Below are 25,578 nucleotides of genomic sequence, written 5' to 3' on the forward strand. Positions count from 1 at the left end.
CCCCCACCCCGCCAAAGTTGTAAAGTTCGTTTTTCGACATAATATCTTGTACATCTCATTGTTGTAATGGGTCCACCTGTAATCCTATTTAAACACCTTGTTTTTTCCCTTCCCCTCCACAAATTACATCAACATCAAATACAGTAAAAGCAGGGCTTTACCCTGGGGGAGGTACATACAAAGCAACAAAGAAATCATCTTACAAATATGTTGGAAACAATCACAAGAAAGAAAAAAACATTAAACCCTTATCTTGGGTTTCATTTCGCCTAACATCAGCTTGTATGACAGTTTCTGTTTGTCTCAGATATATACTAGTTATTGCAAATAAATGTAATTGCATTTCTGTACACTAAAAATAATTTTGTATATTTAATCTTTTTTGGGGGTAATATTGGATGTAAACTCAAGTGCCTCTTCTTGCTAGTCAAGCTCTCTATTGCTAAGGCAGAAATCCAGCCCTTTTTTTGCACTGGCTGTTGTGAGATAGGGTTTTGGTTTTTAATTTGTGCTATTGCCTGGATCTTGATCCTTCTAGTTACGACTTCCAACCTTTGCTGAGTGACAGGTGCATGTCATTATATCCAGCTTCTTTTATTAAGACCTCATCTTATGGAATCTTTAGGAGTCTTTTGCCCAAGCCAGCCTGGAAATGTGATCCTCTCAATTTCAGACTTTTGTGTAGTTGGAATGACAGGTGAATCTCAGCTCTGTATTTTTCTTTTACCTACAAAATTACATAATGTTAAAATATTTTCATTATAAAACATGCTTTAGGTGTTAAATATACTAATTCACTGGTGAGGCCCTGGGTTCCTTTCCCCTTCTCTTCCCCAGAAAAATGATAATCTGGTTACTAAATATTCTCATAAAAATTTGTGATGACTACAAAAGAAATGTGTATAGCGTTTTTGGTACCAAAAATGATTTATGTAAAAGATTCAAGTTTTTAAGTACATTTTTAATGTTTGTTGTAGATATCTTTCAAAAAACATTAAAAAATTTTTTTCCTTTATAGTTATGATCATCACAGATCAGTATGGAAATCAGGTACCGGCATTTTCACCAAGTTCCTTATCTGCCTTATCGATTGCTGGGGTTGGACTTGATAGCTCAAATTTGAAAACTACTTTGCAGGTATAACTACATTTGGTTTCTTGTTCTGTGTTGAGATGTTTGGGGGGAAAATAAAATTTAAGTGGTTTTTGCAGCTAATTTTCTTTAATTTTTTTTTTTTTTTTGGAATGGGGATTGAATTTAAATCTTGCTAGGCAAGTACTCTACCACTTGATCTGTGCCCTAGTCTTATTGACCTTTGTCTTTTAATCGGAGAACTCATAAAAGACATTAAAATTTTACAGTGGATATTTTCAGGCCAGGGATATAGCTCAGTGGCAAAGGACTTGCATGGTTGCATGGTATATCTGAAGTCCTGGGTTCAATTCCCAGCATTGCCATAAAAACCACTTTTATACATAAATAAATAGAATCACAGAAATAACATGATTAGTTTTTGTGTTTTGCTTGTAGCTCTTTTGGGTGGTTGAGGGTCTAGGTGAGGAGTGGTTCCAGGCATTGGAACACACTTAAGTTTCTACCATTTCAAAGATACCTTCAGTATAGCTTTTTGCTGGTTATTATTTTGGAGATGCTGTCTCTCAGACATTTGAAGCCAAGCTGGCTTCAAATTCCAGTCCTCTTAGATCTTACACCCATTAGTGGCTAGGATTAAAAGCATGAGCCACTCACTGATGTTTAGCTATTAACATAAACATTTTGAAGAAAATTGTAAATGCTGTATTCTCCATAAATATTTTGGGATATGTGTATTTGGATACTTTACAAGTAGCTATCAAGTCAAATTTCTTGGTGCTCATGTCCTAAATAGGATTTTGAAGAGAAAACTAATAAACTTTACAGCTGCAGTTGAAATTAGCTTGAAAAATAAAAGTTGTGGTTGAGGAATGGGGGTGTATTTGTTCTTTTGAATGAGTCGGATCTCAAATCCTCTTGCTTTGACCTCACTTCTGGCTACTCAGAATCAAAGGTAATTCCCAGACAGAGAAGTCTGAGCGACCACATCTACTACATCTACTAATGTCCTGTCATTTGTAAACAATCCTACTTTTTGTTATTCTATTCACAGACTCCTACTCTTTTTAACCTTTGTCTTTCTAGATCTTCATTGTTTCTACTCTATTCCAATCAGCATATAATTTGACTCATGTACTCCTGTCTATTACCTTTGTGCTTTCTATAAGCAAGATTTTCCATTTTATAGAAGATCTTCTTGGAATGGTTGTGTATGCATTTTTCACATTTCTTTCTGACATTCTCTAGAAAAACACACTGATTATGTTGTTCTATTCTATCTGTCCAAATCTAGTGGTCAGTTTTCAATTTGTACTTTATGCTGTCATAAAACCTATCAGCATTTTATATACTACCACATTTAAAAATCTGTCTTAGTATGGCCTATAATACCGTGTAATATTCTACTTCAATATAATCTCACAAATTTCTTTCTCCATAGCTCTTCAACTAAGTAAGCTTCTTTCTTCCTATCATTTCTCAACTTCTGAATACTGCCTTGATTTACTTTCGTAATTTTCATTTAAGTTTTTGTACTAGTTCATACAAATATTTGTACAAAGATAAATTTTACAATTTGCAAATGCAATTTTAATTTTAAGATTTGAAATAAAATTAGAGCAACTTTCAACATGACTTTGAAAAGGAATCAATGGTCATTTTTGCTATAAAATAGGAATCCTAGGATGCGCTATGGTTTTGTTACATCCCCAGAAGTTTGCTTTTTAAACCAGGGTATTATTGTGTAGCGTAGGCTGGTCCTGAATACTATATAACCTAGGCTGCTCTTGAACTTGTTATTTTCCTCTGCCGCCAGAGTGCTGATATTACAGAAAGTACTACCATGCCTAGCAATATTGTTTAAATTGGGATTGTTTCACTTTATATGAAGATATTTTTTCTTGTTTTTGGGCTGGTGTTTGAACTCAGGGGTTGAGTGCTGTCCTTGAGCTTTTTTTTTTTTTTGGTTGGTTGGTTGTGGGGCTTGAACTTTAGTCTTGAGCACTGTCCCTCAGCTCTTCAGCTCAAGGCAAGTGCTCTACCGCTTGAGCCACAGCACCACTTCCTGTTTCACTTTATTTTGTGTTTTTTGGTGCCTGCCTGGGATCAAACCCCAGGACCTTATACACACTAGCTAGATACTCTACTACTGAACTATATTCCCAGCCCTTTCATTGTTTGGGGGGGGGGAGGGGATGGTGTGGAAGGATTGTTCATTTATAATGCCTTTTTTTCCATACAGTGCTTTACAAACAGTTGTTTCAGAACATAAAACATGAAATTTTATGTCTGATTTTTAAATTTTTATGTAGCTTTGTACTTAGTAGGAATTTAAGATGATTGAATGGTCAAGAGCCTCAAATTAAAATGTCAGTACGTTAGTGTTGTGCTAGTAGGAATCAGTTTAGGTCATTTAATCACATTGTAAATATTACTGATTAGTTTTATTGATTCTCATTAATATGACATATTAGGCATGATTTTAAGTAAGAGATTCAACAGTCTGTTGAATCAAAAGCCTCTTTAGGGGACGCAACCTTGCTTGGGCAGGGGATGGAGTATACAGTAGATTAAAAAAAAAGTAAAAAGAGGAAAAATAAAATAGGAAAGGTGTGCCATTATTTAGGGTGGTTAGGCAAGACTCGTTTTATTAAGATATTATATGTGTAAATAACTTAAAGCCATGTAGATATCTGGTGAAGACCATTGCCAACAAGGAAAGAACACAGTTGTAATGGTTAACAGGTAGGCATATGCTTGGCTTTTTGGATGAAAGATTTGCAAGTCCCTAATACAAATGCTCTGACATCCAAAATATTTTTTTGCTTTTTGGTGGTATTGGAGATTAAACTCAGGGCTTAACTGTTTGGGCAAGTGCTGTGACAGTTGAACCCTTGCCCTAGTCCTTTTGATTTTGGTATGTATGTATGTATGTGTATATGTATATAGATAGATAGATATAGATATATTTTATTTATTGTCAGTTGTGGGGCCTGAACTCTGGGGCTGGGCTGCTGACCCTGAGCTCTTCACCTCTAGGCTAGCGCTTTACCACTTGAGACACAGAGCCTTTTCTACTTATGTGGTGATGTGGAATTGAACCCAGGGCCTCATGCATGCAAGGCAAGCACTCTACCACTGAACCACCTTCCCAGCCCCTGATTTTAGTTTATTTTTTAGAGAGTCTCACACTTGGGAGACTATCTGGGCTGGTCTCTGAAAAGTATACTCCTATCCTCACTTCAATCACAATAGCTCTTGAAATCCAAAACAGTTTGTGCACTGACATAATACTCCAAAGGAGTATTTCAGATTTCCAAATTAGTAATACTTAACTGGGTAAGGTCTACACACCAGTACTCTAAAATCTAGAAAACTCCCAAATCTGAAATACTTCTGTTCTGAAGCATTTTGAATAAAGGATACTTCCACCTATATAAGGAAGAGGAAAATTAGGAAGAGATAAAATAAAATGATGTAGCCACAGCCTTCTGGTTTCCTCCAAAAGAAGGAGGGGAAAAAAAAATCAGTTTTTCCTCTTCTGCAAATAAAATTTATTATCTCTCACTATTGGCAGGAGTGTAATCTGTTTATTATTCTGTTACCTAGAAACATCAGTGTGGCCAGGGCTCAATGACAAAACTATTTTATCAAAATATCAGTTGGTCTTTCTTGGTATTTTTTTTTTCAATAGGAAAACACACAAAGTATAAGTGTAAGAGGCATAAAGTTTATTCCAGGCCCTCCTGGAAATAAGGATCTTTGTTTTGCATGGCGTGAGTTTTCTGACTTTATTCGAGTGCAGCTAATTTCTGGACCTCCTGCTAAACTTACCCTGATAGACTGGCCAGAACTAAAAGAGGTAAGTGTTTTCATGTTTCAACTAAAAGAATTCAATACTGTGTGGTTTAATCACGTAATCAGTGGATTAGAAAGGATATATTTTGTTGAAGAAATAGTTGTATCTACCAGTAACAAAAGAATTAGCTAATAAAAGTCTCTAAATAATAAGAGTCTTAATGCTTCATTATTTAATTGACCACTTTTAATTTGCTATGAAATGAGTGTTATAATTCAAAATTTTAAAAGAACATTCAAGAAATTTTCAAGCATACATAAAAATAAAAAGCATAGTAAAATGAACCTCAGTGTTCAGTTACTAAGTTTTACCAGTTACTGTTGTTTGCCAATTTTACATGGTTATTCTCACCCTAACTTACAAGCTTTTTTCTTGTTTTTGTTATTTGGATTTTGGTTCTGGGATTTAAACTCAAGAGTTTGTAGGGAAAGGGCTTTACTACTAGAGCTCTACTTCTGGCCCCTTATGCTTCCATTGTTTTTTGAATCGAGTTTCTCCTTTTGTTCCTGGCCAACCTAGACCACTATTCTTATATTTATACTTTTATGTAGCTAGGATAACTGGCAAGTGTCATCATACCTATTAGATGGAGATGCAAGTTTTTTCCCAGATAGACCTCAAATGGCAGTCAACCCAACCTCAGCCTCTTGAATGGTTAGGATTGCTATGAACTATCTCAACTGCCTTAAAAACTTCATTGGCTTTTTTGTTATTGTTGGTAGTGATTTTATTGTTTGTTTATGGTGCCAGTACTGAGCTTGGACTCAGGTTCTTGCACTTTCAGCTTGGCTTTTTTGCTCAAAGCTGGTGCTTTTCCACTTGAGCCACAACTCTACTTTGAGCTTACTGCTGATCAATCAGCCTTAAGAGTCCATAGACTTTCTGGCAAGGTTGGTTTTGAATTTCCATCCTCATCCCAGCCTCCTGAGTAGGATTGTAGGAATGAGCTACCAGCCTGGCTTTTAATAGTCTTTAAAAGCATATTCCAGGAGTCAGGTCTTTATACCCATACATGTTCATATCTTCCTATGAAAGTTATTTATATGCTAATTTTATGTCAGCCAAATCTTAATGTTTATTTGTTAACTAATCTTTTTAGATTTCCAATTTTTAAAAATATTTATTTTTGAGAAAAGCGTATTTGTCATGTACAAAATGTTTTCAAATAATTATACATTGTGGACTGGCTGTCATAACTAACCATAACATTACTTCACATACTCTTTTGGTGTGAGAACATTTAAAAATCTCCGATGGGTCTGGGATAATTCAGATTCTGGTGTTCAATTATGGCAAGGTAGGAGTTTAAGTATAGGTAGGTCAAGTTGCAGTGTTTACTGTATAAAGGAAAATGAACTTAAATGGCCAGATAGTAGATGGAAATACCTTAGTAAAGGGCCACCAGTCAGCTAAAAAAAGTTTTTGTGCTTGAACCTAGTTTTATATTGCCTTTTATTGTCAGTTTAGAAAGCACATAAGCTGGTTACAATAATGTGTTTAAAAAAACAAAAAACCAAATTTTTTCCTATAATAGTGTATTAGCAGAAATTTTATTGTACAGAATACATTGATTTTTATCTGGGAGTGTTTATATTACATAAATTAACATTATAGTCAATATATTTACTTTAATATTACTAAACTAGGTTATCTCTGTTCTCATAAACCATTTCTTTCATCAGTGAAAATAACTGAATATTTTCAGAAACAGTTGTATGCTTTTTTTCCTCCATCTTTTTGTATAAACTTTGAAGGGAAAAATATAAATGAAAATGTTAGCTTGTTAACTTGGAACTTTAAGATTTGCAGAGATCATACAAATCCAAAAGCTTTAAAATAAGACCCCAAACTCGTTTTCCATTTGTTATTAATATGTATATATTTATACCACATACATGGGCTTAATACATACAAGGGTGGGAATTAAGTATTTCATATCTGGTATTCCCAGAGTTTCTGAATTCTTGTCAGCCCTTCATATGCAAACAGGGAACTAATATAGCACCTATGATGATCATCATTTTTAAAATCTCAGTGTGTATACACAAACAGTACTTTTTATAAGTGAGAAAAACTAAAATTTGTAAAATAATATGGCAAGATTAAAATATCAGAGAACACATTCTTACCATTAAATTTTGGGTTTTATTATTTTTCATTATTTCTTGGAAGACTTTATTACTACTAGTTTAGGTTAAAGTTACTTTCTAAAAGATAGAAGTAGATAGCATGATAGTACTTCTGGACACGGTTACCTATGCCTGTAATCAGTACTTGGGAAGTAAAGACAGTATCATAAATTTATTTAAAAAGCATACATAGAAGTTGATAATAAAGTAGTATATGCTTAAAACTTGGAGCTCAGTATATCTTAATTCAAGCTTTTTATAATTTTTAGTAGATGTAATTTAGTGAATTTAGTAAATTTCATGAATTGTAGCTTTGTTAAAGTTAATGATAGACAAGCTAAACAAGTATATATTAACTTAATGTCAAGATTCTTGTCTCTTAATATCCTTACTCATAGTGCAGCAGTACTTATTTTTCATTTTGGCAATCAATCAAATAAAATGTGTAGGATTGAGGTAATAAATTAGCTTTCTTTTACTGCTCTGTAGTTCTCCCATCTTTTTGTATATATGCATGTTTTTTTTTTTGTTGTTGTTATTGTTCTTGTTTTTTTTTGCCAGTACTAGGGCTTGAATTCTGGGACTCATGTTCCCAGTTAGCTTTTTACTTATTGCTGGCACTCTACCACTTGAGCTATACCTCCCAGTTCTAGCTTTTCCTGTATAGTTGGAAGGGTCTCTTAAACTGCCCAGGCTGGTTTGGAACTGTTTTTCTCAGATCTTAGCCTTCTGAGTAGTTAACATTATAGGCTTGAGCCACCAGTGCCTGACTTCTATCTGCTTTTTTTTCAAAACTTTTCTCTCTCTCTCTCTCTTTTTTTTTTTTTTTTTTGCCGGTCCTGGGGCTTGAATTCAGGGCCTAAGCACTGTCCCTGAGCTTCTTTTGCTCAAGGCTTGCACTCTTCCACCTGAGACACAGTGCCACTTCTGGCTTTTTCTGTGTAGGTGGTACTGAAGAATTGAACCCAGGGCTGCATGCATTCTAGGCAAGCACTCTACCACCAAGCCACATTCCCAGTCCTATCTGCCTTTTTTTTTTTTAATCTTTAAAATAGAACATAGGATGGGATCTTTGTCAAGTTGCTTGGTAGCAACTTTGTCAAGTTGCTGCCAGCAGGCAGATTCCTAGAAGATTTGCATATATTTTCTAGAGAGAAAGCAAAACTCATTGAAAACTTAAGACAATATGAATTATTAATTGTTATCTTAATCTAAGGTTGTGAAAACTATATTACTGAGACAATATGAATTATTAATTGTTATCTTAATCTAAGGTTGTGAAACTATATTACTGCTTAATGTACAATGGCAGAGAGGTGAATATTGGTAGGAATAGAACCAAAGATAACCAATGTCTAATTTGTAGGAAAATATGTTAGAAGCCAGTAATGTCAAGTACTGTTTCCTTTTTTAAAAAATCACATTATTTTAGAAATGATTTGTGATTATTTAATTGGCTTTCAAATTTTTTAATGATGAAATGATTTTTGACTATAACAGATAAAATTAAGTGATTTGTTTTGTAACTATACAAGTAGTTATGTTGTTTGGCACATGCTTTGATGTTGCTTAAGATTTTAATCTATTACAGGCCATTCCAGTGATTAATGGAAGAGAGTTAGAGCGTCCTCTTGCTGTTCAACTTTGTGATCAGTGGGACAATCCAGCACTAGTACCAAATGTAAAAATAAGTCTCATAAAAGCCAGCAGTTTAAAGGTGAGTTTTATAAACTTCTTGAGAGGTTTTTACTTACAGTTCTCTAGGACTGGGGATGTATGTAATTCATTGGTAGAGTGCTTTTTCATAATGGGCTTGAATTCAATGTCTAGCACCTCTTTGTACAATCCTTTAATGTTAAGAATGCACCTAAAGTACATATACAAACTGGTAGCTTTAGCTCATGAAATCTTCCTTAATTTATTGAATTAAATGCAACATGAACTAAGCATTTTCTGACAAGGATTTGGGATTTAGATAGGAGAAATACTTGAGAAAAATGAGTTGAGAGACATTGGATCCAGGAGTAAATGAGACAAGTTTAAATATAGTACTTTATCCTATAGTTTTATGTACTCTTCATTTTTTTTCTCCCCAATTATTGCCTCTTTTTGGTCAGTATATATTATTATTCTTTGTTTTTTTTGTTGGTCATGGGGCTTGAACTCTGGGCTTGGGCTCTGTCTTTACACTCTTCAGCTCAAGGTGAGCGTGCTACCACTTGAGCCACAGCGCCACTTCTGGTTTTCTAGTGGTTTCTTGGAGATAAGAGTCTCACGGACGTTCCTGCCCAGGCTGGCTTTGAACTGCCATCCTCAAATCTCAGCCTCCTGAGTAGCTAAGATTACAGGCATGAGCCATCAGCGCCCGGAAGTATGTATTACTTAAACTTACTCTTTCTGTTGTCCAGGCCAGCCTTCTGATTGAGCCTCTTGCCTCATACTACTCAGTGCTAGAACTGCAAGTGTGGATACTATACCTATTTTCTTTGGTCTTTTTTTTTTTTTTATTTTTATTTTGTCGGTCGTGGGGCTTGAACTCTGGGCCTGGGCGCTGTCCCTCAGCTCTTCAGCTCAAGGCGAGCGCTCTACCACTTGAGCTACAGCGCCACTTCCGGTTTTCTGGTGGTTTTATTGGAGATAGGAGTCTCACGGTCTTTCCTGCCCGGGCTGGCTTTGAACCGCCATCCTCAGATCTCAGCCTCCTGAGTAGCTAGGATTACAGGCATGAGCCACCAGCGCCCGGTTTCTTTGGTCTTCTTAAGCAGAAATGAGTATTAAGAGTTTAGGAGAGTCTGATTTTCTGCCGTTAAAATTTCCAATTCACTTTCTTTCTGCATATGTGCTTCCAAGAAAGCTAAGTCATGATTATTTTCAGCCTCAGAATAAGGGTGTCATTCTAGTTTCTAGAGAAACATTTATTAAAGACTGGTATTCTCTGTCCAGTTATTTGGATTTGTGACCACTGATCACTAATCACTTGAAGGTGGAAGTTTAATCATCACTATGAAGTAATATCATAGTAAAGATATAAGAAGCACACCCGAGTAAATATTCAAGATAAATACAAAGAACAGAGATAGTGTTAAGATCCCTACACGTGAATATATGTGCATGTATTTCTCCAGTGCGCTCTTCCATTCCTGCCCCAGCTTTGGTATATACCATTAGTATCCAAATTTCATTTAATTAATCAGTGATATCTACACAGTGAACTTAGAATTTTACAGCTTGATGGTTTTAATATGAAATTTTACTTTGGTGGGCTTTAATAAGTATTCTTTTAGATTATGTGATTATTATGTGATTATTTCAACTAATTTTAGATTATGTGATTATTATGTGATTATTTCAACTAATATGATTTTTTTTTACATTTTAGCAGTATATGCAAACAAATATAATTTACAAAATAGGAATATATTAACATTGTAATAAAAGAAGATATGCTTGCCAGGCACTGGTGGCTCACACCTATAATCCTACTCAGGAAGCTGAGATCTAGGATCATGGTTCAAAACTAGTCTGGGCAAGAAAGTCCATGAGACTCTTATCTTCAGTTAACCACCAGAAAACTGGAAGTGGCTCTGTGGCTCACGTTGTAGAACGCTAGCCTTCAGCTGAAGAGCTGAGGGACAGTGCTCAGGCCCAGAGATCAAGACCCACGACTGACCAAAAAAAAAAAAAAGATATCCTTATTGATCTATAGAATTTTGTAATTAACCTTGAAAAAATTTTGTTTTGGTTTTAGCTCACACCTTCAAACCAGCAACATAAAACAGATGAAAAAGGCAGGGCTAATTTTGGAGTGTTCCTTGTTTTCGCTTCTAGGTAAGGAGAAATTTAATAGATATTGATATTACACAAATTGACTTAGTCTCCCTAAAATAGTTAATTAAACGTTGTCTATTAAACAAGTTGTCTAAGTTGTCTCTGAATTTTTTGAGTTTTACTAATGTAGTTTTAATCTCTCTTCCCCATTCATTTTTTTCTATTGTTCTTAGGGGAGAACATACTATCCAGGTTAAAGCCACCTATAACAAGAGTACCATAGAAGGACCTGTAATTAAGTTAATGGTTCTTCCAGACCCTGAAAAACCCATTCGTCTCAACGTTAAATATGACAAAGATGCTTCCTTTTTAGCAGGGGATGTTTTCACTGGTGAGAATTTCACAGAATTTAAAAAATCAGTAATGATAATTTGTGGGATGATTATTTACATGTGTTATTCAATATCAAGCATGCTTATCTGTGACTTTTAAATGCAAAGAAAATAAATGATTTAACACCTCTTTGTACAATGCTTTAATGTTAAGAATGAACCTAAAGTACATATACAAACTGGTAGCTTTAGCTCATGAAATCTTCCTTAATTTATTGAATTAAATGCAACATGAACTAAATGGTGACAGTTGAGGCGTTATGCTACACTAATATTTTGTGATAAATCTATCAGAACCAATATCTTACAACTTAATTTGCATGGAAAGAATCATATCAGGATTTATGATTAAAGATTTCAGAACACCAAATACTTAGTGAATATCTATTCTGTTGGGCCATTAATTATAGTCAGAGTATTCAGTTTATCAATGAGTGTAGTATAATTTACATAAGCAACTTAGTGGCTCTTGACAAATCAATAAGAAATCAGTATTTGCTTTACACAAGTAATTTCCTGGAAGACTTCTGTCTTATTGAAGGGGATAAATGCGTATATATAGATGAGTAGTGAAAAAAGACTTCAAATTTTTTAACAATTAAATTACATGTCAATAGCCTTTTATGTTTTTTTTTTTTGGAGTCAATTGTTTATTTAACATTAGAGGACAGTTGTTTAGTGTACAATTCCACTGGTCTTATTTTTTATAATTTCTTTGTTAAATCTGTTTGAGAGAACATAATACTTTATAATTGAAAAATCGGTCACAGATGACAAATCTCATATACCGATAGTAAATAAGATGAGAGCATTGTCTAATATAGTTTTCTGTATGCTATTGCAAATCATAAGGAAGAAGTAACTGTTCTGTTCTAATACATATAGCATGTGATGTCTTGGCCAATTGGCTAGAATTTACGTTATGTCAGACTATGAACAGTAACAAAGATATGTTTGTTAAATTTCTGGAGGAGAGCTTAATGTCCAGATTTAGCCCCAGATTGGAAAGTTTTCCAGATGGATTGTTGGGAATATTGATTAAAAAATAGTCTTATTTTCTTATTCTTCAAAATATTCCTACTAAAAAATAAGAAGATTGCTTTATATTTATCTTGACAGATTTTATGGTTAGTGTTATTTCTGAAGATGAAAGTACCATAAAAAATATTAATGCTGCACGTATTTCCATGAAAATGTGGAAACTGACTGGCAATGTGAATCGACCACCTGCAAATGTGAGTAAAAAGAAGCATTTTTAGAAGTTAAAAATGTAACTTAAATTGCTGGGGACAGGGCTCTTAACTGTAATTTTAGCTACTTGGGAGGCTGAGAATGGGAGCCCAGTGCAGACAAAATTTCAAAAGAACTCTTCTCAGCTTAGCATCATGAGATTCTGATAATTAGAAGATCTCATTTCTAGCCCAACCTAGGCAGAAAAGTCTGCAAGACTCCAACTCCTCTGAAGAATCATCTGGTATGGTGGTGTATGTCCTTCATGCCAGGTACCACCAAAAGCCAAAAATAGTTAGATTTTGATCCAAGATCATATGCCTTGGAATCAAGACTCAAAACAACCACTGCAACAAAAGGCTGGAGAAGTGGCTCAGTAGTAGAGCACTTGCTTAGCATAAGGCCTTAAATTCATCTCCCAGTACTTAAAGAAAAATTAAGCCTAATTTAGTGTGAAAATAAACAGTGTATATATTTGAGAACTAGAAATGGATCTTAATTTCTTGGGATATAAAGAGAAAAATATATCAGCATATTTCAATTAAGTGTTAATACTTTCCTGTTGTTTTCTTGAAATGGGATTCTACACTGTCACTTTGGCTGTCCTCTCCTCAGCCTCCTAAGAAGCCAAGGATTATAGGAAACTACCTCTGCATCCAGAACATTGATGATATTGAAAAATAGTAGCCGGGCTGGGAAGGCGGCTCAGTGGTAGAATGCTTTCCTTGCATGCATGAGGCCTGGGTTTGATTCCTCAGCACTACATGAGCAGAAAAAGCATAACGCCTCAATTGTTACCATTTCTTCGTTCATGTTGCATTTACAGAATTTCACAATTCAAGTGATAGAGTGCTAGCCTTGAGCTGAAGAGCTGAGGGACAGCACCCAGGTCCAAAGTCAAATATATGTGTGTAAATATATAGAATATAAATAATGTAGAAAATTAGAGCACAAAGATGTTGATAAACTACAGGATAGAGATAGAGGGATGTGAGGAGACAAGTTTAAATACATGGAACAGAACCATCTATTGGAAATATCACATGTGGTACTTTTCTGATAGCCAGAAAAAAAAAGATTAAAAGAAATTAGTAAAGCTGGGTGCTTGTGGCTCACACCTGTAACCTTAGCTACTCAGGAGGCTGAGATATGAGGATAACAATTCTAAGCCAACTGGAGCAGTAAATTCCATGAGACTCTCATATCTAGTTAGCCTCCAAAATGCTGGAAGTAAAGCTATAGCTCAAGTGATAGCACAAAAATAGCTCAGGCACAATGCCCAGGCCCTGAATTCAAGCCCCAGGATTGGCATAAGAAAGAAAGAGAGGGAGGGAGGGAGGGACGGAGGGAGGGAAGGAGGGAAGGAAGGAAGGAAGGAAGGAAGGAAGGAAGGGAGAAAGAGAGAAAAAAGAAATTAGAGAAAACTTTTGTTTTTTAACTTGTAATCCTAGCTACTCAGTAAGGTAAAACCTTAGAATCCTGGTTTGAAGCCAGCTTGTGCAGAAAATGCCTTGAAATTTATTTGCAAAAGGCCAGAAGTAGAGTTGTGGTTTGAGTGGTATAGTACCAGCCTTGATTAGAAAAATCTGGCCAAGGCCTTATTCATAGCTGGCCTGGAACTCATAATCATCCTGTCTCAGTCTCCTGAATGCTGAGATTATCAGCTTGCACCACTGCTCCCAGTGAAGTAAAATTAAATATTTTTAATCTAATACAGTAGGAATTACCATTTTGCCATGTTATAAATTTAGCATGTCTTATGAATATATTTCATTTCAGATAACCACATTTCAAATACTTAATAGCCACATAAGCTGTTGGCTTCTTATACTATGTAGGACAAATTGGAAATGCGTCTCTTATTGTAAACAAATCTTAAAATTTGTCAGTGCAAATCCCAATTTAATAATCCACTTCAGCATTTATGGTTTATTTATATCTGCTTTAGAAGTTAGTTTCATAGTCTTAAGGTTAATAGCTGGGAGCAACCTTAATTTAGACTAACAGTCTTGTAAAGCTATCACCTTAAAATACAATTGCCACCATAGACATCATGTATGTGCTATCTTTCAATTGTGATTTTTCTTGTTGTGAAATACATGTGTTTTAAAATACTTGCATGTGTTCTTATATATTTAGAATTGGAAATACAGTCTGATTCACAATCATTTCACATATTAGTAAGTTTTCATCTTAAATGTCTTCTGTTAATGAGCATTGCTTCCTTCTTTTTACCTTTCTAGGCAGAAACATTTAGTTGCAATAAAATAAAAGATAATGACAAGGAAGAAGGCTGCTTCTATTTCAGGTATTTTTCAAATTATTTTCTGTTTTCAAGCATATTTTGTGACAGAGCAATTCAGCCTTAGAAATATTCCTGCTGCTATGGCTTAAGTGGTAGGGCGCTAGCCTTGAGCTGAAGAGCTGAGGGACAGCGTCCAGGCCCAGAGTTCAAGCCCCACGACCGACAAAAAAGAAAAAAGTAAAAAAAATATTGCCTAAGGGAATATTCTAAGGGAAAGTAATTCTTTATCAAAAAATGTTATTAGTATCTCATTTTTGCTGGGAAATTGTTTTGGGGGAAAGACATTAATTGCATATTTTTAATAGAGTTTTATAATATGATATGGAGACAGTTGTGATGTTGTATTATCCTTAGAAACTCAAAGTCATGAGAAGAATGACTGTATTGTAATATAGCCCTTTATACTTTATTACATGGAATTCTAAATTATTTAGAAAGTTTTTGGGGTTTTATGGTTTGTTTAGTTTTTCCCTATGATGTCTTTAATTTTTTTTTTTTTTTCTCTGTTGGTTGTAAGGCTTGAATTCAGGCCTGGCCACTGTCCCTAAGCTCTTTTGCTTAAGGCTAATGCTTTACTTCTTTGAACCACAGCTCTACTTCAGATTTTTTTGTGTGGTTAATTGGAGATAAGTTTCAGGGGGACTTCTGCTCAGGTTGGCTTCAAACCATGATCCTCAAATCTCAGTCTCCTGTTAGAATTACAGGCATGAGCCACTGGTGACTGGCTGATTTGTTTAAATTTTTAAGAGAACCAAAACACTGTATTTGTTTAGTGCTCCTCCACCTACATTTTAATTAGTTTATATTGTCTAATGTTTTTTCATTGTTATGTAGTAATCCAAAGTGTATACTTAATACATTATATTAAACCAGTAAACCATTCTATTGATAACTACTTACATCGTTCTCAGTTTGGAACTGTTAGAAATACTGTTTTGGAAAGATAGCTGGTGGCTCATGCCTTTAATCCTACTTAGGAGGCTGAGATCTGAGGATTGCACTTCAAAGCCAGCCTGGGCAGGAAAGTCTATGTAACTCTAATCTCCAGTAAACCACCACCAGAAGTGGTGCTGTGGCTCAAGTGGTAGAGCACAAGCCTTGAGCTAAAGAGCTCAGGGACAGCGCCCAGGCCCAGAGTTCAAGCCCCATGACCAACCCCCCCCCCCCCCCCAAAATATATATATACACATAGTATGTATTATATATATATAATGATGTATATAGCATATATTTCTATAATATAAAATATATACAAAGATTATTTTGTAAATATATGATAGCTTTACACATACAGTTGGGTCAAATGTTTAATGAAACTAAACATAAATATGTGTTTAGCTTTAGTAGCTGCTGCCAAAAATTCTGATACATTTTTGCCCATATAATGTACATACCAGTGGTGTATATGAGTTGCCATTGCTCTGTAATTCATAAATACTTGACTTTGTCTATCTGAACTTTAGTATTCTGATGATTGAATAGCAGCATCATACTGTTTTAGTTTGAATTTTCTTTTTTCATCATATATGTATGATGAAAAGAAAAAAGTACATATATATTAGCATAATTCAGTTGTTCAAGGAAGGATTTTCATTTTAACATTTCTGCACATGTAAACATTACTCTCTGTCACTACCCTATCTCTTGCCCCCTTTTTAAAACAATTTCAGCAGGTTTCATTGTTTTATTGTCATACATGTCAAAGAAACTATTGCCCTCATTCTCATTCACCCTTTCATTAATCCTCCTTTGTCCCACTGGTACCCTTCTCCCATCCAAGCTTATTACTTTCCTTTTTTTTTTTTTAGTGTGTGTATAAATTATGCCAAAGGATTTCGTTATGGTATTTTGAACATATATATATTTTCTTAGAATAATTGCTTTCCTCTCCCCCTACTCTTATTAAGCAATAGGTTTCATTGAGACCTCTTCATCCATAGTTGCACTATATTTCAAAATTATTCATATCTTTGTTTTTTCCCTTCATTCCCTCATCCTCCTATATAGTAGTCCCATAATTAGGATCATGTTCTGTGTTTCTGTTTGTGTATGTACAGTACATATTATATACCAAGGTGTATATATACATATAAACATGTATTTACTTATATATACACATAATCATTTAAGTATATGTATTTTAGATGTAGCTTCCATTTATGAGTGAAAACTTACAAATATTTGGTGTTTTTAGCTTGGTTTATCTCATTTAATACCATGTTCTAGAGTTCCATCCATTTTCTTGCAAATGCTACCATTTTCTTTTTCTTGATGACTGTGTGATATTCAATGATATATATGTACCATCTTCTTTCCATTTATCTGTTATTTATAGCTAAGGTGTTTGGCTGTTGTGAACAGTGCTACAATAAACATGGATATGCTAGTGTCTTTTTGTTGTTGTTTTTTTGTACAAAAGAGTTGCCATTAAGAAAGCATGAATACAGGGGCTGGGAAGTTGGCTCAGTGGTAGAGCACTTGCCTTGCATACATGAAGCCCTGGGTTCGATTCCTCAGCACCACATAAGCAAAAAAGAAAAAAACTGGAAGTGGTGCTGTGGCTCAAGTGGTAGAGTGCCAGCCTTGAAGGAAGGAACTGAAGAGCTGAGGGACAGTGCCCAGGCCTAGGCCCCACGACTGGACCCCCCCCCCCGCCCCCGTCCCCCCCCCCCGCAAAAAAAAGAAAGCATGAATACAAGTATATTTTGATCAAGTGTCTTTCTTGTATTTTGATTTATACTTTTTTGGATAATGCCAAATAATGGTATAATGAGATCGTAATGTTGACCTATTTTTAGTTTTTGAGGAACTTTTCTACTGATTTTGTGTTTACACAAGTTTACATTTCCACCAAAGGTGTATGAGAGTTCTTTTTTCCTCTTATCTTTCTAAGCAGTTATTTCCTTGATTCTCAGTCTGACTAGGAAAAGAAACAATCTTAGTATTATTTGGATTTGCATTTTCTTTTTTCCTTTTTTCTGGTCCTGGGGCTTGAATTCAAAGCCTAAGTGCTGCCCTAGGCCTTTGTGCTCAAGGCTAGTACTCGCTCTACCACAGCATCACTTCTGGCTTTTTCTGGGTAGTTTATTGGAGCTAAGAGTCTCATGGACTTTCCTGCCTAGACTGGCTTCAAACCATGATCCTGATATCTCATCCTCCTGAGTAGCAATGATTACAGGCATGAGCCATCAGTGCCCAGCTAGATTTGAATTTTCTTTATGGTTAATGATGTTGAAAATGTATTTTGCCATTTGTGCTTTTTTTTTTTTTTTTTAGAGAACTGTCAATTTACTTGCCTATTTATTTGGCTGTGATTATTCATTCTTTCACATTTAAGTGTTTTGAGCTCCTTATATAGCCTAGGTTACCCTTATCTATTGAATAGCAGGCAAAGATTTTCTCCTGTTCTGTGGTTTGTCTCTTGGTTATGGTAATTATTGTTTCTTCTGCTATGCAGGGACTTTAATTTGTAGAGTCCCATTTATCAGTGTATGCTCTTTATTTCAGGCAATTAGACTCCTAATTTGGAAAGTATTACTTTGCCTGTAATTTCCATAGTTTTCTTTGTTTCTCCCACATTAGATTTAGAGTTATTGTCATTTTTAATCCATTTGAGTTGATTCTGGCCAGGGAGAGTAGGGGGGGATAGGGAGAGAAGTAGGGGGTGCTAGGCTGGGGCTTGAATTTTGGGCCTGGGCACTGTCTCTGAGGTTCAGTGCTCAAGACTAGCAGTTTACCACTTGAGTCACAGCTCTGCTTCTAGATTTTTACTTGTTAATTGGAGATACAAGTCTCATGAACTTTCCTGTCCAGACAAGCTTTGAACCATACCATGATCCTTAAATCTCAGCTTCCTAAGTATTTTAGAATTATAGCTGTAAGCCATCAACACCTGGCTTGGAGTTGATTTTTGTACAGGGTAGATTTAGGGATAAAGTTTAATCTCCTACAAGTAGAAAAACCAGTCTTTGTAACACCATTTGTTGAAGAGACTATCTTCTCCTAGGTAGGTTTGAGACTTACCTTCTCATGGATATGTTTTTGGCTCCCTAGTTGAAAATTAGATAGCTGTAAGGGTGGCTTGTACTTTCTCAACTTTATTTCCTGTTCTTTCCCTTCTTTAAAAAAATTTTTTTTTAACCATGTACAGAGTCTTGGTATGAAAGTATGTTTAGGTAATAATTAGCCTGTGTGTAAGAAAAATTTTGAATCAAGGTGAATGTAGTATTGTTAATGATTTTTCATTATTCATTTACTTGTGGAAGGAAATTTGAATTCATTGGTGCCTTAGAAGTTATAGTATATCTTACCACTTTTTTTTTTCCATTTAGGGATAAAGTAATTCCTAACAAAGTGGGAACATATTGTATCCAGTTTGCTTTTATGATGGATAAAGCAAATATGCTCAGCAGTGAACAGGTTTGCTTACTTTTTCTGTATACTGTAATTAGCATTGCATGTAATTTTGTACTCTTAAGTATTTGCTTTAAGAGTGAATTAATTAGTAGATATAAAGTAGAAATACAGTGCCCCATTCATAGAACCACATACCAAGACCCCCAGTGGATACCTGAAATTGCAGATAGTAGAAATACTAGGTGTAGTGTTTTCTCTATGTAAATTTTAATGGTAAATTTTAATAAATTAGGCATAAGAGTTTAACAACAATAATTACAAAGTAGAATAACTAGAGACGTTACAGTATTAAAATTTGAAATTTTGAGTTTAGTTCTGAATCTGTCTATCTGTACTGGGGCTTGAACTCAAGGCCTAGGCTCTGTCTCTGAGCTTTTGTGCTTAAGGCTAGTGTTCTGCCATTTGAACCACAGCTCTACTTCAGATCAGAGTCTCACGAACTTTCTTGCCTAGTCTGGAATTGAAACACTATCCTTAGATTTCAGCCTCCTGAGTAGCTAGGAGTACAGGTGTGAGATAACAGAGCCTGGTCCATTTAATATTTTTAGGCCCCAGTTGACTATAGGTAACTGAAACTTGTAAAAGCAAAACTGGATGGATGAGGGAGTAGTACTGGAATATGATTTTTCAGGACAATTAGAATCAAATATATTTAAATTATTTAAATTCATTATAACTGAAAGTTACTTGTCATTCATTTTTTGTGCTAGTGACAGTAAGCATTGTGTATAATGTGGTAAAGTTGCACATGTGAATTGTGTGGAAATATTTCAATTAATAGTATTTTAGGTTTTTGTATTCTAGATAATGAAGTTCAGGGTAGCTGTAAAGTATTTCATCTCTTTTTTTCAGTGTAGTAAAGTTTTTAGAAATTAATCTTTGGCAGTAATGGGGTTTTAAAATTCATGGTATTTGCTTACTAGTTAAGGGTTCTTCTGCTTGAGCTATGCCCTACCCCCTTTTTTTTGGTTGGCCATGGGGCTTGAACTCTGGGCCTGAGTGCTGTCTCTGAGCCTTCAGCTCAAGGTGAGTGCTCTACCACTTGAGCCACAGAGCCACTTCTAGTTTTCTGGGGGTTGACAAGAGTCTCACGGACTTTCCTGCCTGCGCTGGCTTTGAACCGGGACCCTCAGATCTCAGCCTCCTGAGTAGCTAGAATTATAGGCAAGAGCTACTGGCACCTGGCCCTAGCCCTTTTTATATAATTAATTTCCCAATAGGCCCACAAATTTATACCCAGATAACTTGTACTGCCATCTATGTTTTCTACATAGTTGGAGTGTTCAGCTTTTTTGGGTAGTCTTTCCAATCTGCCCTGATTACAGGCATTGTACGCCATGTCTACATAAAAATTAATTACACTTTTAAGTGTTCCTATGTTTATTCTTAGATGATTATTATATATATTCAAAAATTATCTGCTCTCGAGTATGGCTCATACCAGTTTTCCCAGCTACCTGCTAGGCAGAGATAGAATTATAGTTAGAGAAGAGTCTGGGCAAAAAATTCACTCAATTCAACAACCAGTATCTGGCATAGAGGCCACATCTATATGGAAGTCCTAATTAGGAGGATCTAGGGCTAGGCTGGTCCAGACAATAATGCAGAGAGCATAAGGGGGAAAAAAACCAAAAAAAAACTTGGGGCTGGGAAGGTGGCTCAGTGGTAGAGCACTTGCCTTGCATGCATGAGGCCCTGGGTTTGATTCCTCAGCACCCCATAAGCAAAAAAAAGAGCCAGAAGTGGCACTGTGGCTCACGTGGTAGAGTGCTAGCCTTGAGATGAAGAGCTGAGGGACAGCACCCAGGCCCAGAGTTCAGGCCCCACGACCAGACACCCCCCCCCCGAAAAAAAATCACAAAAAAACAAAACCCTAAACCCAAAATGACTGAGGACCTGGCTTAAGTAATAAACAATTAACCAACAAGACTGAATCCCTAAATTCAAACTTATAGTACCATCAAAAAAAAAAAAATCTGACATTTTTAACACAAATTAAAAAGTTAAATATTAGAATGTAACATTTCACATAGTATATGCCATCATTCTTTTTTCTCTTCTCAAATAGTAAAGCATAATATTGATACATTTTTTAATCAGAATTCTTTCTTTTTATAAGGTTATAGTTGATGTCCTACCGAATCTGCCTATGAAGTTGGTTCCTGAAATCCAGCCAGCTACTCCTGCTGTTTCTAATGTTCGCTCTATTGCCAGTAGGACCTTGGTCAGAGACTTGCATCTCAGTATTACGGTAATGTTTAACTTCTTCCAGAATTACAGAGAAACAAGAAAAAAAAGTTCTGATAATCACATGCACACTGGTTATTATAATTAGATCGAATATTTGTACTTGTATATGAATAGAGTTCAAACATACATAAAATCACTGCAAATGTACTAAGAAATTATACAAAATGAATAAAGCTTTCTATCTTTATACTATGTTCCTATACTTTCTTATTCCTTAAGTATATTGTCAATGTTTATGAATGACATTGATTTCTCAATCTCCAGTTCACATAAGGGTATAGACAGATGTTGTGTGTGTGTGTCTGTGTGTGTGTCTGTGTGTGTCTTGGAGATTGAACTCGGCCTGAGCACTGTCCCTGAGCTTTTGTGTTCAAGAACAGCACTCTACTACTTGAGTCACAGTTCCACTTGGTGGTTAATTGGAGATAGGAGTTTCACGTAATTTCTTGCTCAGGTTAGTCCATCTTTGAATCTTGATCCGCAGATCTCAGCTTTCTGAGTAACTAGGATTATAGGCCTGAGCCACAGTACATGGATTAGAGATAGTTTTCTTAAGGTCCTCCATTCCCCTCCCCCTTTGGACTATGAGGAATTGAAATTGGGGTCCATCATTTGCTAATCAATCACTTTACAACTTGAAATGTTTCTCCAGTCATTTTACATTGTTGTTGTTGTTTTTTGAGATAGTGTCTCGGTAACATTTTTGCTTGGGCAAGACTTGAACCTTAATTCTTTTGTCTTTATCTCCCACCTAGCTGAGATTGTAGGCATGGCTCCACCATACTTGGCCCTAGTTAAATTTTATTTTTTCTGTTTTAGACAAGTGGTTCTTTTTTTTTTGTTTTTTTAAATGTTTTCTATTATTACTTTATTTCATTTATTTATTGTGAAAATATGATACAGAGGGTTGCAATTACATGGGCAAGGTAATGAGTACATTTCTTATCAAGCATTGTTGCCTCCTCCTTTGTTTCCCCTTCCCATCCCTTCCCATCCCCCCCCTCCACCAAAGTTGTAAAGTTCGTTTTTTGACATAATGACTTGTACATCTCATTGTTGCAGTGGATCCACCTGTATCTATTTAAATAATTTGTTTTTTCTCTTCCCCTCCACAAATTATACCAACATCAAATATAATGAAAGCAAGGGTTATACAAAGCAACAAAGAAATCATCTTATAAACATGTTAGAAACAATCGCAAGAAAGAAAACACATTTGAATACTTACCTTGGGGTTCATTTCACCTAACATCAACTTATCTGACCTTTTTTGCTTGTCTCAGACATATACTAGTTATTGCAGATAAGGGAAACCATGTGACCTATGTTTCTTTCGTTTTTGTGTCATTTTTGTTTTAAAATTTTGCTGGTGGCAAAGGAACCTTTAGGGCCTTGCAACATGCTAGGGGAATACTTTACCATTGAGCCATATCACTAATCTTTGGTCTTTTATTTCTTTTTTTTTTGGGGGGGGAGGGCAGGTCCGGTCATGGGTCCTGAACTCTGGGCCTGGGCGCTGTCCCTCAGCTCTTCAGCTCAAGGCTAGAGCTCTCCCACTTGAGCCACAGTGCCACTTCCTGCTTTTTTCTTTTTGCTTATGGAGTCCTGAGCAATCGAACCAAGGGCCTCATGCATGCAAGGCAAGCACTCTACCACTGAGCCATCTTCTCAGTCCTGGTCTTTTATTTCTTAAGACATGGTCAGTAAGACCATATAACCTGGGCTACTTCTCCGTTGTCATGCTCCCTTGTCACCTGTTTCATGTGTCCTGGGGCAGGCGCCTCAAGACATCATTCCTAGCACCAAGTGAGGTTCTTAACTTGTCCTTCACAAATATTTCTGTGGTTAACAATTATGCACAAACATTGTATAAAGTTCAGCTGGGTGCTGGTGGCTCATGCCTGTAATCCTAGATACTCAGGAGGCTGAGATCTGAGGATCACAGTTCAAAGCCATCCTGGGCAGGAAAGTCCGAGAGGCTCTTATCTCCAATAAACCACCAAAAAACTGGAAGTGGCGCTGTGGCTCAAGTGGTAGAGTGCTTGCCTTGAGCTGAGGATCTGAGAGACAGTGCCCAGGTCCAGAGTTCATGCCCCATGACCGACCAAAAAAAAAAAAGAATAAGTATGTGCAAGTTTAATAGTACCTTTTTGCTATTAAGCACTCTATGTGCGTGAGTGTGTGTGTGTGTGTGTGTGTGTGTGTGTGTGTGTGTGTCTGTCAGTCTGTCTCCTGGGGCATGAACTCGGGGCCTGGGCAGTATACCTGAGCTTTTCTGCTCAAAACTTCTACTTGAGCCAAAGCTCCACTGCTGGTTAAATGGAGATAAGAGTCTTGCTGACTTTCCTACCCAAGCTGGGTTTGAACCTTGATCCTCAGATCTCAGCCTCCTGAGTAGTTTAGGATTATAGACATGAGCCACCAGCACTGAGTTTAAGCACTTTTTAAAAACATACTATGAAATTTTACAATCAAAGTGCGTGCAAAACAAAAACAAAACAAGCACTAGAGACTTCAGTCTAAGACAATGGCTCTTACTTTCTATTGTTTTTATTTTGTTTTTGCTGAGTAGAACTATTTTCCGTATGTGAAACACACAAACTTAGAACTGAATTTGTTGATTTAAGAAAGGTCAAAATGGCTTAATGCTGGAGCTATATATCGGACTTTTTTTCTGATTTGTACTTGCTTTCTAACCCAGTCTTCTAATTACCTATTTTCTGTTCTTTATTTTAAGGATAATTATGGCAATCATACTGGAATGAATCTGGTTGGCACTGTAGTAGCTACCATTAAAGGTTTTAATGAGGAGGATATAGATATCCCACTCTTCATTGGGAAAGTTAGAACACTTGAGTTTCCTTTTGTGAATGGTTCAGCTGAAATCACAGTAAGTTTGCGTCCTGGCTAAGACTTTGGTGGTTAATACTCTAAACATGCATATTAAGACACTTAATTGGTGTGTGTGTGTGAAGCTGTAATAGTTAATGTAATAATGTAATAATTTCAAGTTTGAAAGTCTACTGAAATATTTTGTGGTTTTTGCTCTGTTACAAATTAAACCTTAAATCATCATTACTAATAGCAAGATCTTTTCCCCTGTGGAATGACAACTTTCTCTGATTCTTATGCTTTTAGCTTTAATGACACTATTTTCATATTTCATTATAATGGTGCCATTTTTTGATAGAAACAATAATGTATAGACTATGAAATTTAATAACTAATGACTAGCTTTGTTATCTTTTTTCTAAAGTGAAATTTTTTTATTTGCACTAGAAATATATCATGTTAAAATCATCAAGAATCATGACTGTCACCCTTTAGAGATTAAAAATGATTTAACAGTTTAGTACATAACTTTGTAGAGTATATGCATACTGACACAGTATTGCATATGTTTTGTGTTTATGATCATAGCATCATTTTTATTAAAGTGTTACCAACATTTAAATGTCTGTAGTTTATAACATTAAGATCTTCATTTCTGATTTGGAGGCACCTAAAGATCTGGCATCACTATAAAGAATTCTCTTATAGCATATGTAGGGCCCTGAACAATGGCTGCTTTTCTTGTTGCACCTGTTTTCTAGTCAGTCATATCCATCTAGTGATATTGATAGTGTCAGTTGCTGCCTCATTCACATTTCTTATTTTATTACACTCATGAATAAAGTTGTTTAAAAAGTGTGAGAAGGGACATGTTTAACATTGTTTTACAATTTACCTATTCCCTGTTCATAATTTAAGATACTCCTGGCTCCCAAATTTTTTTTCCTTTTATCTCTATAGTATGTTGTTGTCTTGGGGGGAGGGAGTTGTTTCTTAATGGATGCTAGAGATTGAGACAAGAGCCTCCGTTGTCTACTAAACCATATCTCCAGCCTTTCAGATGTTTTCTCAAGAAAAATTTAGAAAACATGTCCTGAATGCTCATGTACAAGAGTTCCACATTTGTTTAGAAAAATAATCATTACTGGGTTGGGAAGGTGGCTCAGTGGTAGAGCGCTTGCCTTGCATGCATGAGGCCCTGGATTCGATTCCTCAGCACCACATAAATAAAAAGAAAAAAGCCGGAAGTGGTGCTGTGGCTCAAGTGGTAGAGTGCTAGCCTTGAGCTGAAGAGCTGAGGGACAG

The 25,578-nt window shown here is 35.8% G+C and overlaps 1 protein-coding gene across 1 annotated transcript in view; it reads left to right on the forward strand.

Annotated features, from left to right (window-relative positions):
• Positions 1–25,578, forward strand: part of Smchd1 (structural maintenance of chromosomes flexible hinge domain containing 1) — a 130,357-nt gene that overhangs the window by 70,530 nt on the left and 34,249 nt on the right. Inside the window, exons 28-38 of the mRNA XM_013027132.1 lie at positions 1,019–1,137; positions 4,787–4,954; positions 8,672–8,797; positions 10,829–10,908; positions 11,082–11,239; positions 12,360–12,475; positions 14,714–14,778; positions 19,107–19,194; positions 21,311–21,442; positions 24,179–24,347; positions 24,580–24,641. Coding sequence (XP_012882586.1) covers positions 1,019–1,137; positions 4,787–4,954; positions 8,672–8,797; positions 10,829–10,908; positions 11,082–11,239; positions 12,360–12,475; positions 14,714–14,778; positions 19,107–19,194; positions 21,311–21,442; positions 24,179–24,347; positions 24,580–24,641 — 1,283 coding nt within the window. The remainder of the gene's footprint in view (positions 1–1,018; positions 1,138–4,786; positions 4,955–8,671; positions 8,798–10,828; positions 10,909–11,081; positions 11,240–12,359; positions 12,476–14,713; positions 14,779–19,106; positions 19,195–21,310; positions 21,443–24,178; positions 24,348–24,579; positions 24,642–25,578) is intronic.

The sequence above is a fragment of the Dipodomys ordii genome, unplaced genomic scaffold, assembly GCF_000151885.1.
Source record: "Dipodomys ordii isolate 6190 unplaced genomic scaffold, Dord_2.0 Scaffold100, whole genome shotgun sequence".
Taxonomy (NCBI): Eukaryota; Metazoa; Chordata; class Mammalia; order Rodentia; family Heteromyidae; genus Dipodomys; species Dipodomys ordii.